Consider the following 18055-nt stretch of genomic DNA (forward strand, 5'->3'; position numbering starts at 1 on the left):
CCTGTGCCATGCTGTTTGGCCTTATCTATGCCCTGAACTTGAAGTATCCAGAAGAGCTCAAGTATTGTTTTGAGGCCTTTCAGAAAATCATCATGGACATTGAGAGCCTCATGCACATGGAGAGCAAAATAATTCTGCAATACCTGTGAAACCTCAGCCAAAGTGTGTAGAAATGTAAGGATGTTGTTTTTGTTATCAAAGAGGAAAACATATGGTTTGTTCCTTTGAAATGGGATGAGTATAAATAGTTAGCAGAGCCTTACTTACTGTGTTACTGCCTGATCAGATTCCTGACTGATTTGATGACTGGCTGGTTTACTGTATGGCTGGTTGTTTTACTGGCTGGATTACTGATTTTACTGTTACAGACTGACTGATTTGATGGCTGGCTGGTTTACTGTATGGCTGGTTAACCAGTCAGATTACTGATTTTACTGTTACAGACTGACTGATTTGATGGCTGGCTGGTTTACTGTATGGCTGGTTGTTAACCAGTCAGATTACTGATTTTACTGTTACAGACTGACTGATTTGATGGCTGTCTGGTTTACTGTTTGGCTGGTTGTTAACCAGTCAGATTACTGATTTTACTGTTGGACTGACTGACTTTGATGGCTGGTAGGTTGTTTAGTTTTACTGTCAGGCTTGTTTAATGTCTTGATTACTGATTTACTGTTACATACTGACTGATTCCTGTGAGACAGACTGGGTTAGTCCACTATAGCGTTAAAGCTGTGCTATTTTTTAAGGAGAACATTACACAGAAGAGGTAATGCACTAATTGGCAGCAAATGGTAAAGATGAGCTCAAAATGATCTGACAGTCATGTTATTGGCAGGCAATTTGTGAATGTGAAAAATGTATATACTGGACCTCATGACAAGTGTGAGGTTCTCCTTGAAATGAATTTATTTGTAACAGATAATCTGTTAAATGAGAAAACAGTTGCAGACATTCCAAATTTTGGTTATATTGTTTGCCACATTGTCTTAAGACATTTCACTTTAGAAAAGGTGATGTCATGTTGGTCCTAACATTTTACCAAAGCACTAAGCCTTGCCTCAAATTCTGTCTCTTTACCTCTGTGTCTCTCTGCCTCCTCATTCTGCCTGTCTCTTGCTAACTGTCTCTCTGCCTTTCTCTCTCTCTCAGTATTTGTGTGCAAGTGTTATTTTATTGGATGTGCATTGTGTTGTTGGATCCGAGATTGTTTTCGCTGACCCAGAAGTGAATGTATATTGTGCACATGCACAGGGCACTTTGTAATTATGGTTCTGGTTCTATTATGTTCTGGAAGATGCCATAATAAATGTTGAGAATATACATTTGTGTCTTTGTAATTTCATGTAAATTTCATGTTAACCCTTAAGTTCTGTTCAGATTCACTACACCTTCGTTCTGTTCGGGTCATTTTGACCCGGTGGATATTTGGTTTAAAAAAAACAACACTAATATACATTTTAACTTAACAAATCATCATGATACATTGACTTTGACTCAATACCAAACAATTCATATGATATATTTGGTAAATGTTTGCATTTCTGCTTTGCTATATCACATTAAACACTGAAAGAGCTAGGCGTTTTTACTGATTTAGCTGAAATCCATGTAAAAAAAACGACTTCATTTAATACTGGGCAATATTGCTCATGCTTATAGGAAGGGGGGGAGGGTTCGGAATGGGGCTTTGGAAGGGGGGTGTTAGAAGTGGGGGTGACTGTGTGTCTGTGTTTTGGCATAATACTGTGTATTTCTGTGCTTCCGGGTCAAAATGACCCGAACAGCACTTAAGGTTCAAAAAATATGAGGGGGGTGTAGCATGGGTGTAGTGCAAAACATTTTTTTTTACATGTTCATCTCAGAAGAATCTTTAAGGCCAGTGAGTTTCAGGTGGAAACATTTTTAACTTCTACCTTTTTTTTCCAAATGAAAATGTAAAACGGGTCAAAATGACCCGAACAGCACTTAAGGGTTAAACTAATTCTAATCTTCATTCAACAGGTTGACACAAATTTACACTTTGAATCAAAGTAAAATAAATGCGTCAAATGTTACACACAATTATTTTACTTTCTCTCAACTTAAAAAAATAAACTTCTTACAAGTTTATTTTTCAACTTGGAGTAAAGTAATTAGTTTAGTTTTGTTAATTGTAAGACATTATTTTATTCAAAGTAAGTAAATATATTTGCTTTGTAGAAAGGTGTTTTTTTTAGTTGAGAGAAAGTAAAAAAAATGCGTCAAATGTTAGACGCAATTATTTTACTTTCTCTCAACTTAAAAAAAATTAAATTCTTCCAAGTTTATTTTTCAACTTGGAGTAAAGTAATTAGTTTGGATTTGTTGATTGAAGAAATTATTTTATTCAAATTAAGTAAATATATTTGCTTCGTAGGAAGGTGTTTTATTTAAGTTGAGAGAAAGTAATACAATTGCGTGTAACAAATTGACGCAATTTTTTTACTTTGAATCAAAGTGTCAATTTTTACAGTGAATGTTAAGTTGGATGAAATACGGTAATTGCTGTGTGTGGTTCTAGTTGGGATGTGTCAATAATTTTGACAAATAATAGCTTGCAGCAACGTAAAAAGAAAAATAGCCAAAAGTATAAAAATATTATGGTTAAAAAAAGAACTAAAAAGAACTAAGTTAGTTCATTTTGGGGAACCATGAACTTTAGTTCAAAATGTAGAATTATGAACTATAAATGAACTAGTTCATTTTAGAAGTTTTGAACCTGAACTTGAACTAGTTCATATTGAAAGTGAACTTTCCCAACACTGCCTATAGGATCCAATTGCAGCTTGGATAAAGGCATTTTCAATGATTTTAATTCAATTGTTAAGAAACGATTGTTCTAAGGTTCGATCGTAAATCTCCGGCGAGGTTCGAATCCTAAAAACAGGGCTTAGTTACAGTCTTAGCGGCAGCAGAGAAGTTTGGACCAGTGCCATCATTTCAGTCATGCATACCTTTGACGGTGATCTGAGCCACAGCCTCGATAATCCCCAGGCTGGACATGGCCACGCAGGTGTAGTTGGCCGACTGACGGACGCCAGTGAGCTCCAACACGTTTCGCCCTACGGGCATCTCGTCCTCGGGCGTCAGGTCCTCTTCTCCGAGCATCCACTTAACATATGGCATGGGAGAGCCCACCGCCACGCACGTGATGTTGACGCTGCCGCCCGGCATGATCTCCATGTCTGAGGGGGGCGGGGTGGAGAATCTAGGGGGCACTCGACGCACTGTAAGAAACTCTAAGAAAAAGGATGATTTGAGAATAAAAAATCAAGGAGAATGGGTGTAGACTGTCCCAAAAAATACTAATATATACTAATATCAAAATTATGGTAAAACTCATTCTACACAGCAAAGACATTGGTATTCAGTATGTATCCTTGGCATAGATAATGAAAAACGGGTGCGTACATGTGTAAATTTATAATGGGATGAAAGGGTAAAAAAGAAAAAGGAACAAAAACTAAAGGTTTTTTGGTGGCCTACAGATCTCTCTGGTAAAACAGCCTGTGTCATCACCATCGGTAAAGAGAAATAGAACATCACAAAAGGTACTGGAGAGTCCGCAGTATTTCCGAGTTGCGTGCAGATCAGTCAATGCTGCGCACTTCCACCTGATGTGAATTAATGTGCCAACACACATTTTCACATCCCACATACAGTAGTACAGCATAGTGGATAATCCTGACAAGCATAGCCGGATTAATGCATGTGCTGAAGCACAGGGCACCATGCTGGGGGTGGGGGGTGGTGGTGGGGGGGGGGGGGGGGGGGTGTACCAAACGGTGGAGAGAAAGTGAAAGGAGACAGAACTATCGCCGCAAAAGCTCAGACATCTATACCGAAGGCTGCTGAAGGAGCGCTAAAACTGTGAAACAAGTCTGTAAAGTGTCTATTTTCATGCGCTGCGTGCACCGCCCCCAATCTATGTGATAAGAGAAAACACAAAATAACTAATTAACATCCATAATGCACATGGATGGATTCAAAGCCTTAGAGGTGGTGGAGGGTGCAACATCATGCACAAAAGAGCATAGCCAACATCATCCGTCAAAATCAATGACGGAGCCTAGCACTGCAAAATCCTCAGTGTTACTGTAACTCTTATGGTTCCATCAATTTGTACAATCTCTTGAGTTCAAGGACCACTTTGTTATTTCACAAGGGTTCATATTTTAGATTGTAAGAATAGAAAAGAAAATATGAGTGTTAAAATATTTTCATTTACTGCTTTCTATTGTTTCGATTTTGGTATTTTGGTTGGGGGTATGCCTCCAAGTGGCTAAATACTGTATGTCTTTTTAGACACAATAAGCCGGCAATTGCTTTGTTACTATTTACACAGCCCCCATAAGTCACATCTGCCCGTGAAAGATTGCTGTGCATCTTGGGAATGGGCTTATTGTGTCTAAAAATACATATCTAGCCACTTGCATGCATTCCCCCAACCTGGGGTTATTTTAACACTTATCTTTTCTTTTCTCTAATGACTATCTAAAATATTGTCACTGTCGGGCAGAAACCTTGTATCTCCAAGTTTCAAATGTGTACATTCTTTCGCAAAGCCAAAGCCCTGCTTCATCATACAAGGCTGTCGCACAAAAGTATTGAAAACAGCAGATCTACAAGCACACAACGCCGTGTTGTGTGCTTGTAGATGGGCTGTTTTCACTAGTTTAAATCATTTTTAAAATGATAAATACAGCACGGTTTTGGACATGCAAGGTTTCCACCCGACAACGACGAAATTAACCCTTGTTGTGAAAAAAAACAAGTTGTCCTTTAAATTAACACTGAGTATTGTTCAGTAAACAGGGGCTAAATAAATAGGAACACAAGCACAAGGGGAAAGAAGTCAGCAACTTAAAAAACATAAGGTAAAAGGCAGTAAAAGGAGCGGTCAGAGAGTGCCACTGGCTGTCAACGATGTAAACAACACTGGAAATGATAGATGAGGCTGTAAAAAGCTTAATATTATTAATGATAGATGAGGCTGGACAAAAGCATATTATTTGGGCAATGCTGTGTTTCTGTTCGACCGCAGCTGGGATGAGGTTTTTCATGATACTAATAAGGATGTGTCTGAATGCTTCTATTTATAGCTTCTGCTTTGTCAAGGCCCTCTTTGATTTGTAGTTATTGTGACCACAAGCATTTACTTACTGTGTGTGTGTGTGTGTGTGTGTGTGTGTGTGTGTGTGTGTGTGTGTGTGTGTGTGTGTGTGTGTGTGTGTGTGTGTGTGGCTACTGTACATCCTTGCTGTTGGGCAGCCAAAATGGATAATTTTCAAGAAATGTAAAAAAGGAAAAATAAATCTGTGTTCCACTGTATCCAATATGTAGTGCATATTTGGTCACAAGTTCTTGTTAATAGATTGTATTGGTTCAATATTAATAAAACCCACAGACAGACCTAACTACTTTCACTTCAAAAACCTACAAGATCACAACAGGTCGCAGCTTGTTTATCAGCCATTGTTGCTGCTTTTGTGTGAGACAGTAGTATAACAAAGTGGGGCATTCATTTACAAAAAAAGAAAACAAACAAGTAGAAATATCGAGATACAAGGTTTCTGACCGAAAGCAACAATATCCACATCATTTGAACACATCATAACGTTGGTGCCTGATGACACCTGGGTGCCAGCGTTCCAGAAAGAACGCTACGTTCTGCCGAGCAGATTGCAGATCTTACAATGACCTCATGGGATGTGAACCCTTTTAGACTGCTTTGGTAACTCAGCTTTTTATCAGCTTTTTTGTTTTCATGATACAACATTGTTACCTCATTTCATCAAGTGTTATTATTATTACCCTTTTTATTATTATTCTTTTTTTATTCTTTTTTTTAAGGAGGATGATATATTAGGTTGGGGTGGAGTGCCACTAGTTGTTTCAGATCATTCCCTACCTCTGACATATAGATTGGCTGCGGCAGAGTAGCGAATTCCAACGTTGTTGGTGGCGACGCACTCATACTTCCCCTGGTCGGACACTTCGCTCTGCTCGATCTGGAGGGCCCCTGGGTAGGAATAAAGAGAGGATGATGGAGGAAGCTGGTTAGACTTCTGCCATTCTGAATCATATTCTTAAGTAGAAGGAAAAAACCAAAGAAAAAACTGGCTTTTATTCTTAGGGGCCAACACATTTCTTGCTGCAGTTGGACTCTTTTAAGGACATTGTGCGGGTAATCAAAGTCACCTGAAGTATGGTTTGCTAATCATTTGTAGTTTTGAAATGTCTTTCTGTTGCTACAGACGTTTTCCTCTGCAACAATAAACTACATTGTTCATATAAATGCACACCATGTCTGGAAAAGCTCTAGTTATGCCCTCAGTATCACAGCCAGATATATACAGTAATGTAAGGCTAAATGAAGCAGGGGTCATCGCCATGCTGGCTTGTGGTGGACATTTCTGTCAAATGTCCATTGTTGCCAAGGACATATGAAATGAGTGGACAATAAATAATATTATCAGAAACACAGAGCTAGCCCTGTATGAGCCCATAACAGGTCTGCGACGCTGAGAGTGTTCAAATGGAAACAGTGATGGTGGTCCTTGCAAATAAAACATTTGAGAACTAGTGAACTCATAATGTACCATACATAGTATCGTAGTAAATAAGTGTCACACATGTTCTGAAGAAAACCTGGAGTTTCAGGTCTTGTGATCAAAATTAGAACATAATGGTGTGTAAACAATAAAATGGTACAAACTGCATCAATAATGTTCCTGTGAAAAGGTCAAGTAATAACAGGGGGAATTAGAACAAAAAACAAAACAAAAAACAACCAAGAAAAACTCTCATAAACTCTCTGCATTTCTCTATTTTATGTTTACTTTTTTTTCAGGAGAGAGAAAAGCCTCAATGCATATTTTAGGGTCTAAGAAGGCTCATATTTAGCCAATGTAAAGAATACAGAAATAGTAGGGCAAGCCCTACAATATACAACATGTCACTGGACTGGTCAATATGGGGATGAGTGATATTGCTTCAAGGAAGCATGGATCAAACAAAAGATGTTTACAGTATACAAAAGCAACATTTGGAAAATAAATAAATATAAGTATGAGTTTTAGCATATTCAATCACAGATCAAGTAAATATTCATCTAATTTGATCATTTGAGACTTCAACTAGGTGAAGTTGAGTTTTTTATTTTATTTTTATATGCAGCTCATACATATATATATATATATATATATATATATATATATATATATATATATATATATATAAAATATATATATATATATATATATATTATACCTGGGCCGTTATCGGCGTTATCGTGCTGCGTTAACGCGAGACTCTTGTCGGCGGTAAAAAAAAATATCGTTGTTAATCGCGGATCAATGTTGGGTCTGGGAGCTGCATGCGCAATGACATCACACACAGGACATCCTGCGTTGTTTTGTTAGATGCAGCCTACATGTTGTCTAGGCAGAGCAGGCGTTCTAAATTATGGCTGTATATTTCACAACAATGTGCATGTTAATGTCACACTGTCATTGGCTGCACCTGTGTGCTGTGCTAGTTTTGATAATGAGACGTCAGCTTTACCTATATTCAGTTGTTATTACTCAAGCTCACTGCAGGGACATGTCTCCCCGTTCTGTCTCCTAGCTAGAGTGCCCTAAAAAGGGTTTTCAAGCCGCCTCCTACCACGTTCTGACTGTCGTGATCATTGCCGTCACAAAACAAGCTGCATGTTTAAAGTGCTCCATGTTGTTAAATGCTCCCCTTAGTCCCCTATAAATCACTTGTGCAACTTGTTCAAGAAAGAAACGTGTGTAAATCCGTTGATAGAAGTGCAGCAGCAGCAGCTCCGACCATATGAGATACTTAAATGGTTTCCTGTGGAAATAAGCTTAGTCTTTTCATGGATCTCCTTTTAGTAGACCTTGTACCAGTGAACTGTACCGTCATGAAACTGTACCTTTTCCTATGCAAACTTCTAATAAAGTCTTCAATCAAAATCAATCAAGGAAGCACAAAGTAGCCTACACTGTTAAAAACGTTGTGACTTCTCGTTCTGACCACCGCAAAAACAAGACTGAGTACACTGTCAAAAATATTTTGTGTGAAATACGTTTTAAAAAAAAATAAAAAATAAATAGGCTACAAATAAAATAAACATGCAGCTGTTAATATTATGGGCTCATTGGGCTGTTTGCAGATAAATACATTTACTGCACCCAGCATTTAGCTTGTCAGAGTGGTCTTGTTGGAGCGCCTCAGTGCTGCTGCAGAGTTCATGTGCAACTTCTTCCAGGGAGATTGATTGATTGATTGATTGATTGATTGATTGATTGATTGATTGATGGATTGAAATGAGCCATTTTAATCGCGATTAATCGCGATTAACTCCAGGATTGAGTGCGATTAATCGCGATTAAAAAATAATAATCGTTGCCCACCTCATATATATATATAAATATATATATATATATATATATATATATATATAAATGCCGCTCATCTATGTGAAAAATATTCTGCAAAGTGATTTATTAGGCAAAACCATTATGTAACCCTCTGTAACAAAAATGTTGGCATGCAAATCTTCCCAAATAGCAAAAAATGTATGTCGACATAACATACAACCTTCTGGAACCCTTAGCTGAAAAATAAAATGCAATTGGTAACCAACCACTGCCTCTTATTGGTGTACCACCTGGGTGGATAATATGAATGCAAATAAGATTAGAAAGAAGAAGCATTAGTACGAGAAGATAGAGGCTGGGGGCTTTGGAAGAATAATCAAATTAGAGGTGTGTTGCGATGGCGTCTGAGGAGCATCTTCTGAGGAGAAAGACTCAGCACCTTGCACAATGAAGAGGGAGAGCGGACTCATTTAAGAGTCCTGGAACCCAGAGAGACCCAGAAGTCAGAGACACAGAAGTACCTACAGTGCAACTCATTTTACTCATGACACAACATCGCAGCCAAAGAGAGTTTGCAATTTCAGTGTTGCAGTCTCCCATACCCTGATCCATTCAAACCACAACAAACTGCACAGGTTGACTAGAACGTGTAACAAGAGTGTCTAGCCAACAAGGTGAACTTTTTCAGTTAGCCACGGTATAAAGTGAGAAACACGCACCATAGAAGCCAGGGTGGGTGGGTAACTGTAAGGCTCGCCCCTAAACACGCTCGCCCCTAGTTTTGGAGCACAGTTCCTTGTCTACCAAGCGACCCCAGAGTCTATATGGTATGTGAAATCATGTCAATTAAAACCCTTTTCCCCCCTGCTGCGCTGCACATGCACCCTTATTTCCATTTCTGGGGGCATGTGACTTTTTTCTTATTTCCACATAACAACTGAAAGATATATTAATGACATGGTTCAATATTGAAAACACAGGTGGTCAAACATATACTGTAGAACAGTGTCTACCAAACCTTTTAGTCCAGTCAATCTGAGGTTTGACCCAAAAGAAATTGCAATAGTAATGGTTCAAGATTTTTTATGATCCTTAGGGTCATCCAAAACACATGTTAAAAATCTTCCAAAATATTCTTAGTGGATCAAGGTAAATTCAGGGTGTTCAAGTTTGGGTCCCTTCACTTACTATACAGGAAAACGATGCCTAAAACAAATTTTCTTTAAGTAGCATGTGAGGGGTCTAACTAGGGGTTTTTCATGATTCTGAATCCATTGCAAGCATTTGTTTTGCACGAAAAACATTCCTCTGGCTAAACATGGACCCACAAAAGTGTGAAAAGTGATGACTCGTCACTAAACCATCACTATACCATAGTGTTGTGGGTCCGTTTTTGCCCAGAGGAATGTTTTTCGTGCAAAATAAATGCTTGCAATGGATTCAGGATCATGAGAACCCCCTAGTTAGACCCCTCACATGCTACTTTTGTGCCTTTTGTGTTTTGGATGACCCTAAGGATCATAAAAAACCCTGAATGATTACTATTCTTTTGGGTCATGCCCCTTTTTAGCTTAGATTGACTGGCCTATTTTTTCAGGGGACCAATTTTTAAATGAGTTTTAAGACTAGTAATGCCATTCAAAACAATCTGGAGAAATCTGTGTTTTTACCGCGATTTCGCAACAATTGGGAAGGAAACTGTAAGCAATAGCTAAAAGAATAAATAAATAAAAACGTTTTATTTTTATTTTTATTTGGTAACCCAATTTTAATCTCCCGACCCATTGCTTGGGAAACTCAACTAGACCAGAAGACTACATTTTAGCAGAAATAGGGTCAAAAGCTAAAGTTCAGATTTTAGTAGTATTATTGGAAATTAAGACCAATATTCTATTGCCGTGAGAATATTAAGATAAAACTAGGAATATTCAGGTTTAGTAATGGGTATATTAGGGAAGGCCAAAGGCAAATAGAGTGGTTAGGGGAAGCTTTATAGGCTTTTACACACTACTGTGGCTAGTTAGTCCAGAACGCTGTTCAGGTTTACGTAGCCTTGATCTAAGGATAGTTCTCAAACAGTGTCAATGTCATTTTGAGGCCAGTGATCCCTCCTATGAAATTACAATATCCAGAAAAATTATAGATAAATTCAGAAAAAATGGTGAATAAAATACATTATTATGTTCATGCCTTTGTCATTTTCTGCAAGATTCTCTATTTTAGCCAGAATTAACTGGATTGTTGACATTAATGGGTATTCTGAATGAAGCCGAAAGTTGAGTAAAACAAAACACAAAAGTCGGAGAATGCATCTGTCAAAATCATTGCATGCATGAAGCAGCGGGAAAGGAATCAACTCAATACATATGTATAAACAACAACTGAAGCCATTGTTAACAGTCACAGCAGTGAGCAATGAGGAAGTCAGGGACAGAAGCCAACAAACACGCGGGGGACAAAACCTATACAGACAGCACACAGAGAGTAGAGCAATAGAGCAACAAAGTTTGACATCATTTACACATCCTACCTGGTTCCACGTTTTTATCCCCCATTCTGAATTCCAAACGTAAACAAATGATCTCAGCGGTTTGACTCTTATGGATATGAAGAATCAACTGATGGTAAGAAAACGCTAATGCTGCTGTCGCCGAATTAGTTAAATTTTCGCTAGAAGCAGGCTTTATCAAATATGAGTGAATAACTATCATAAACCATACATGCAGAGCCACCTCCCCGACAATATCGCGGAGACCGTTTGTTTATTTTTGGACCACAATGCTTATATGAGACGACTTTATGATGACTTAATGTTATTCTCCATAGAGAAATTACTTCTGTAGTACCGGGGGATGAGCAGGTCACATCATGACTTCACTGCTCTATAGAGGAACTAGTAGAGAAACATTGCCATTGCCTACAAAACCCAAGCAAAATAACATGTAAAAAGTAGCCAGAAAAGAACAAAGACCACAAGAAGAACTTGAAGATCAGAGGAAACAAAACAAATGAGAAAGAAACCCAGGTTGACTATTTTGATGTTGTTACATGATTTAAAAAAGAACATTCCAGTGGCGACGTGGAAATCGTACCTGATCTGAGCTGCTTAATGCGTCCATTGTTGTTGTTGGTGTTGACAGGGAGGAAGTCCTTGAACCAGGAGATGTCGGGGTCAGGGATGCCACTGGCGGCGCACAGCATGGTGGCGGTGCGCGTTCGCTCCACCACCTTCAACTGAGGTCCCATGTCTATGGTGGGGAAACCAAGGGGAAGCTGGTCCTCTGTGGTTATACAAGGGGAGACACACCAGAGTTCACATTGGGCAACGTCACCGGCCCCTCCTCACGCCACAGATTTGACCGAGCGATGAGGAGGAGGGAGAGCCAGTGGATCACTAACAGGCTGAGGAGACAGACTGGAGAGAAGAATAACTGAAGAGATAGATAGAGAAGTGATAGGATAGAGACTATAGTGGCGTTTCCATAAAGCCTCTTAATGCACATTCAAGGCTTATTCTCAAAATATTTTTATGGAAAAACTTCAAAATGGGAATAAACTTTCATTATCCGCAAGAAGAAAAAATCTGAGATCAAAATCAAAGATGAAAAAAACCATTGGCAGCTTATGGCAAGGAACATACATACATGATCCATAGACTGTGTATTCACTTGAATTGGATGTGCATGTGTATCTTCATGAATATACTGCCTCTTTGATGTTCTTTGATGATGGCAGATGGCTTTTCTGTATTGCATAAGCCGCCTACAGTAAAGGTACATGGTATTAACAGCAATTTGTCACTGTATGAAAAAGGTATCCAGATAACGTCTGACTAATCTACCAATATACCCGACCAACTCATATCACATTAACAATTAGGACATACCGCCATATTTTATACATCAAGTTGAGATCAAAAGCGCGGAGTTGAAAAATTACTGATTCAAATAATATTGCTCAGAACCCATTAAAACAGTTCTACTGCCAGATTTATTATTTATTTATTGGGGCTGGTGCCAGCAAAAAGCAGCTTACCTTTGCGATGTTATAGAAAATTATCTATTGATTCTTTCCAAACGAATTCATTTTACAACGGACGCTCATATGTGTACTTTAGCCAAACTGGTGGCAGAGGGCAGTCTTATGCAAAGAATTAATGTGAATTGGGCCGCTCCGCTTGCCATACATTCAGAGCATAGATGCATTTTCTAGATCAGATCCACAGAAAACAGCCAGGAAGTGATTTGGGACTCCATTATTGCTAACGTGCGGTGGGTTTTTGAGAGCAGCGTTACAGGATGTTTTTACTGTACACGGCGGCGCGACCCCTCATCAGCTTACAGTCATCAGACAAGGTAAAAAGAACGAGCCATATTGGCAGCGTGCTTGGTTAAAAATTGGGGCGAACGGGAACGTCCGAAGCAGTAAAAGAGATAACATATAGCAGGCCAGGAATGCTTGCCTATTTGCATAATCTATCTGGCATCTTAATTATTGTGTCAGAAATCAGTATGCAAATGATTTAATTCACTTAGAAATGGAAACGTATTCGGCTAAATCTCTAATGGTGCAAATCTCATCACGCTAGTATACCAACGTGAGTGCAACCAGTCAGTGTTCCTAACGCTTCGTTTATACTTGCTGCGCACCATTTTCCACATCGAAAACTTCAGATCTACAAGCTCAATGCGTCGCAGTGGGCCGAGCTTGTGGATCTGCAATGTTCGCTGTGTGCATGCATCAGGCTTACATGATACATGGTAGAATGAAGAGCGAGGGCAGGTGAGACGAGAAAAAGAAAAGAGAGACAGGACAGACATAGAACAAGTAAAAGTCTAGCTTACCTGGTTTAGCTGGAGGATCTCAGAGAAAAGGGGTTTTGCTGAGAGTGACCTACCTCGTAAAACAGTGAGTCTGGCAGTTGTGCTTGTTTCTCCAACACTGTTGGAGGCGAGGCATTCATATATGGCTTCATCTCGGGGCGAGCGCAATAACTGATTTCTTAACACTGAGCCAGAGCCGTCATCAAACTCAATCACCTGCAGGTGCGAAAGGATTATTATTTTTTTTGCCACCGTTGATGGACCTTGCGCAGTGCAACAACACTCACTCCCAGTCAGAGACAACATAGTTTTGCTAATGACATGGTGATGGTGAGTGACACAATTTGCTATTGTGACAAAAATAAACAAAGCCGCTAGACTAGTTCATATATTCTTAATGTATATCGTGGTAATGTATTACTTTTTTAAATATATATATATTTTTTAATATATTGATGTACTTCATCCCTATATTCTTCAGCTATTTGAAAATAGCCAATCTACAAGCTCATAACTCGTTGCAAAGCGACAGATTGTGAGCTTGTAGATTTTTATACATTTTGAAAACTTGTGAAATAGGACTTTTTTTTTCTTTTTTTTTTTTACTTTTGGTATACATTTAGTTTACCAGACTTTTACTTGTAACAGAGTGTTTCTGCATGACTGCATTTCAGTATTGATAGTTCGACTTAAAATAAATCTGAGCGTTTTTGCGCCCTTGACCAGGGTGGATTACCCTTTGGGTGAGGTTTGGTTTCAAATGTGGCACACCCTGGTTCAACTCAGGAGCATGTCGATATTTCGTCATAACATTTGTTTGACGCTCCATTTGTTCGACGCGGGTGAATGATAACCTGGTGAAATGCTAACCTGCCGACGCTGGTGAATGCTAACCTGGTGACTGTTAACCACTATGAAAAAGTAAAACTATGCCTAAACCTAACCCTAAAACCAAACCCTAACACTCAGTCGAAATAATGACACGTAGAAATAGCAAGATTTCACCGTTCGTCTCCAGGCAGGTTATCCTTGCAAATGTACGGTGGGCAGTGAGAGGCAAACAAGCAGTGGCTGATGAGATGGATTATGTTGAGGGGAACAGCCAAAAGCAGAGGCATTCTCATTGTCGTCTGGCATTTTACGTCACAACAAAAGGCAGAGTGCAGTAACTACGTACAAGAATTTCACAAAAAAATTGGTTCAAGAGTGTTACAGCTGATCAGCCAAATGAGATAAAGGCATAAAAGGGTGATATTACACTGACTGTATATCTGTTCTTGAGCTAATTGTTCATCCCCCAATATCATGAAAGCTAATTTGACCTTTGGGCGACGTGTTCAAAAACGTAGTTACTGCACTCTGCATTTTTAGGGCAGAATAGACCAAATACCTCGAATCTCTGGGAGCTGACTTTCTTGCCATTCTTGTTCCACACAATCATGGGCCGTGGATCTCCTGTAGCTTGGCAGATGAAGGATGCCACGCCTCCTTGAACACCCGTTTGGTCATTGGGGGTTCTTAAAAACCGTGGTGGTGCTAGAGAGTGTGAGACTGAGGGACAAAAGATAACAAAAGTGTGTCGATATTGCAACATAGCATCTGTTCGACGGTCCATTCTTTCGATGCGGGTGAATGTTAACCTGGTGAAAAGCTAACCTGCCGACGCAGGTGAGTAGCTAACTTGCCGACTGCCTAAACCTAAACCAAACTCTAACCTCAGTAACCCCGATGCTGGTGAGTAGCTAACCTGCCGATGATGGTTGTCGAAAGAATGACACATCGAAAGAGCGAGATTTCCCCAAGCGATTTATCGCTCTTATGAAGCTCTGCAGGCCAGAAAGTAACAAAGTTGCAGATTTCAGCATACTGCCGTTAAGAGGATTGTCTTTGGAGGTCAAGACAAGCGATTGTACAGCCTTTATAGTGTGAGTGGAAGCAGACAATCAGTGACAACAATCATGGATGGGTAAAAGGACATAAATCTGAGGGGCGTGTTCAAATGGTGCACTTTGAGGGAAATGAGTATTTAAAGACATTTTGCTGTGATTATTTTCCTCCCTACAACATAATTGTCAGGTATTCTGATTATACTTGGAGTAAGATATTTTTCAAAAAAGTGTACAAAACGTGTTAAAATTATGTTTTCATGTGGCCACACCCACCTTATAATTAGGTATGTCTGGTTGTCAGGTGGGTGGTGACACATTCAAGCCACACCCACAGTGTCGTTGAATGTGTGTACATTTTGTGTCTGATTTTATTTGTTATTCTTAACTCTTTGAGCGCCAGCGCCCTCTAGGGGCCAAGGAATGCCAGCGCATCTCTCATAGGCGAGCGCTTTAGCTTCCAGGACTTCAGCTTCCAGGACCTGACGTGCTCACGTTCCTGCACGGCATGGAAATGTCCCGGATGAAGATGCTAACAGAATGGCTATTCCCATTTTGTCATCTAAAAGATCATTTTTGGGCGATTTCGCCGTAAATAAACCTCGCGCCGCTTTCCTAAAACACAAAAAAGAGATATAAGCCTTTAAAGATGCGGCCTTTCATTGGATTAGGCGGAGATTGGCGATTGCGTTCGCAAATTACGGCCGGCCGGGACGTTGTTAGCTTTCGGCTAGTAGCTACAAAAATCAAGCCAGGCTTCAGAAGGCCTCTTATCATTTTATTCATTTAATTAAATAAAGCCGAACTACTTCGGGATCGGCACACTCGTGTACTCATCGGAAGCGGCGCCGAACATCGGGTGAACATTGGGGAGCTCAAAAATGTATTTTAAACCATTTTTAATGGAATATATCGTCGGACAGAGTAGAATGGCTAGCTGGCTAGCGGCTAGCGAGCCAGGACCACCCACGACTCTACAAGCAGCTCGGGGTAAGTGAATTAATTAAAAAAGATTGTATTGGATTGAAATAAAGCCGAACTAGTTCGGGATCGGCACCAGATGAGTTAAATAGTCTTATTTGCTCATTTCAACACCCATTTAACACCCTAAAGTTAAACATGTGCATATACTCCCAGAAAAAGAAAAAAAAGCTATGATGGATCATAGCTGATGGCGGACATATTTGATTTGGCCATTGTGCCATTGGTGCCACTATGGCGAGCAAGCACCTATGTGATTTTTCATGTCTAGGGACCCAATGAATCAGTTCAGATGAGAAACTCCCCTAACACCAAATTGCGAACGGGTCTACAGGCCAGGTACTGTATTATCACTGTGATGTCCGAACATGTATGGAGTCTGTGAGGTCACATGTAGAGGTCTTGACCAGTTCCATATATGGAGATCTGTGATGATCAAGCCGTCTTCATGTATGAATATGGGGTTTGATGAGGTGTCGTGATCTTCATATATGGAGATCCAGGTTATGATGGGCATGGAAGGGATTCTATTGTATGGGCATTCCCAGATATGGGCTTAATATTGATGGTCATAAAATGGATTCTATTAGTGTGGTCATCTGGGAATCAGATGAAGAGGTCAGCTCCATATATGGAGATCTAGGTGATGATCCAGTCGTCCAGGGTTTGATGAGGTCAGTGTTGTGATCCTCATATGGATATCCAGGTGATGATAGTCAGCAGTCTTGATTTTTGTCTTGGACATACAGTATGGAACATCCATACAGGTCTCTCTCTCTAGGTCGTATGGGCATTGCCAAATATGGGCATAATATTGATGACATCAGGGATCTCCATACTGTATGATTGCCAGAACAGAGAACATCTTGGTCCTAGCCCCATATAGAACCTCACCCTCTGCTGCATACTGTTGTGCTCTGAGATGAGGTCCTACGGGGATATCCCCGGGCTGCAGTGGAACGCCTCCACGCAAAAGTAGATCACCTTTTTCTCGAAATTGTATCCAAAAAATAAAGGTAGTCCCACGCTCTCAGAGTATGATTTTCCATCTGTCGGTACATATGTTTTATGTACCAATGGATGGAAAATCATAATCTGGGAGCTTTAACAAACTCTAGCAATGATTATTATCACAATTTAGATCAATTTAACTCTGTTACAGAACAAACACTCTATAGCAATGATTACTATCACAATATAGAGCTATTTAACACTGTTATTGAGAAAAAAAGAACTCTATAGCAATGATTATTATCACAATATAGAACTATTTAACACTGTTACCGAACAGAAACTCTATAGCAATGATTACCGACAAAATATAGAGCTATTATTATCAATATATAGAGCAATTTAACACTATTACTGAGCAAACATAGCATTGGTTCTCAAACATTTTGTGTCTCAGGTCACTTCTGTAAATACATTTTTTTCCTGAATTACATTGTTATTACTTTATAGTTCCTTATGTCATATCAACATGGTATCATGGTGATGTCATCATCCAGTGTCACATGGTATCAGGAGGAGGATTAGATCTACTCACCATGAAGGAGCGAAGAGGACAGAATCATCCACAGAATCATCTCCATCCTGCTATGAAGATAGCTTCACTGTCTGCTCTGTGTGAGGATAGCTTCACCGTCTGCTCTGTGTGAATATATATTATATAGATCTGCTCAGTCTGACGCTACACAGATACCTTCAGCCACTGTACTATGACACTGTGTCCTGATACGCCCCCTAAATAGCCCTCCCAAACAACGGATCAATGATTAATGGTTAACTTTGAATAAGACCAAACATCACACTGTGATCAAAGCACACAAAAACATGCTGCCATAAACATTACATAAAGACATTAAAAAGATAGGCTATAAATATACTGATGTCAGGTACGTGATCATTTAGTTCACCTGACATCCTATAGTTTGTATAGTTTCAATGTACAGAT

The 18055-nt window shown here is 39.5% G+C and overlaps 1 protein-coding gene across 1 annotated transcript in view; it reads right to left on the bottom strand.

Annotated features, from left to right (window-relative positions):
• The window catches only part of LOC308284550 (uncharacterized protein), a 74981-nt gene extending 57223 nt beyond the window's left edge, over positions 1–17758 (bottom strand). Inside the window, exons 1-6 of the mRNA XM_080725208.1 lie at positions 17648–17758; positions 14625–14785; positions 13309–13450; positions 11504–11692; positions 5933–6043; positions 2976–3260 (exon numbers count right to left, since the gene is read on the bottom strand). Coding sequence (XP_080581334.1) covers positions 2976–3260; positions 5933–6043; positions 11504–11692; positions 13309–13450; positions 14625–14785; positions 17648–17693 — 934 coding nt within the window. The 5' untranslated portion in view covers positions 17694–17758. The remainder of the gene's footprint in view (positions 1–2975; positions 3261–5932; positions 6044–11503; positions 11693–13308; positions 13451–14624; positions 14786–17647) is intronic.
• Positions 17759–18055: the final 297 nt, after the last annotated feature.

This window comes from Nannobrachium achirus (genome assembly GCF_963921795.1).
Source record: "Nannobrachium achirus genome assembly, chromosome: 5".
NCBI classification, from domain to species: Eukaryota; Metazoa; Chordata; class Actinopteri; order Myctophiformes; family Myctophidae; genus Nannobrachium; species Nannobrachium achirus.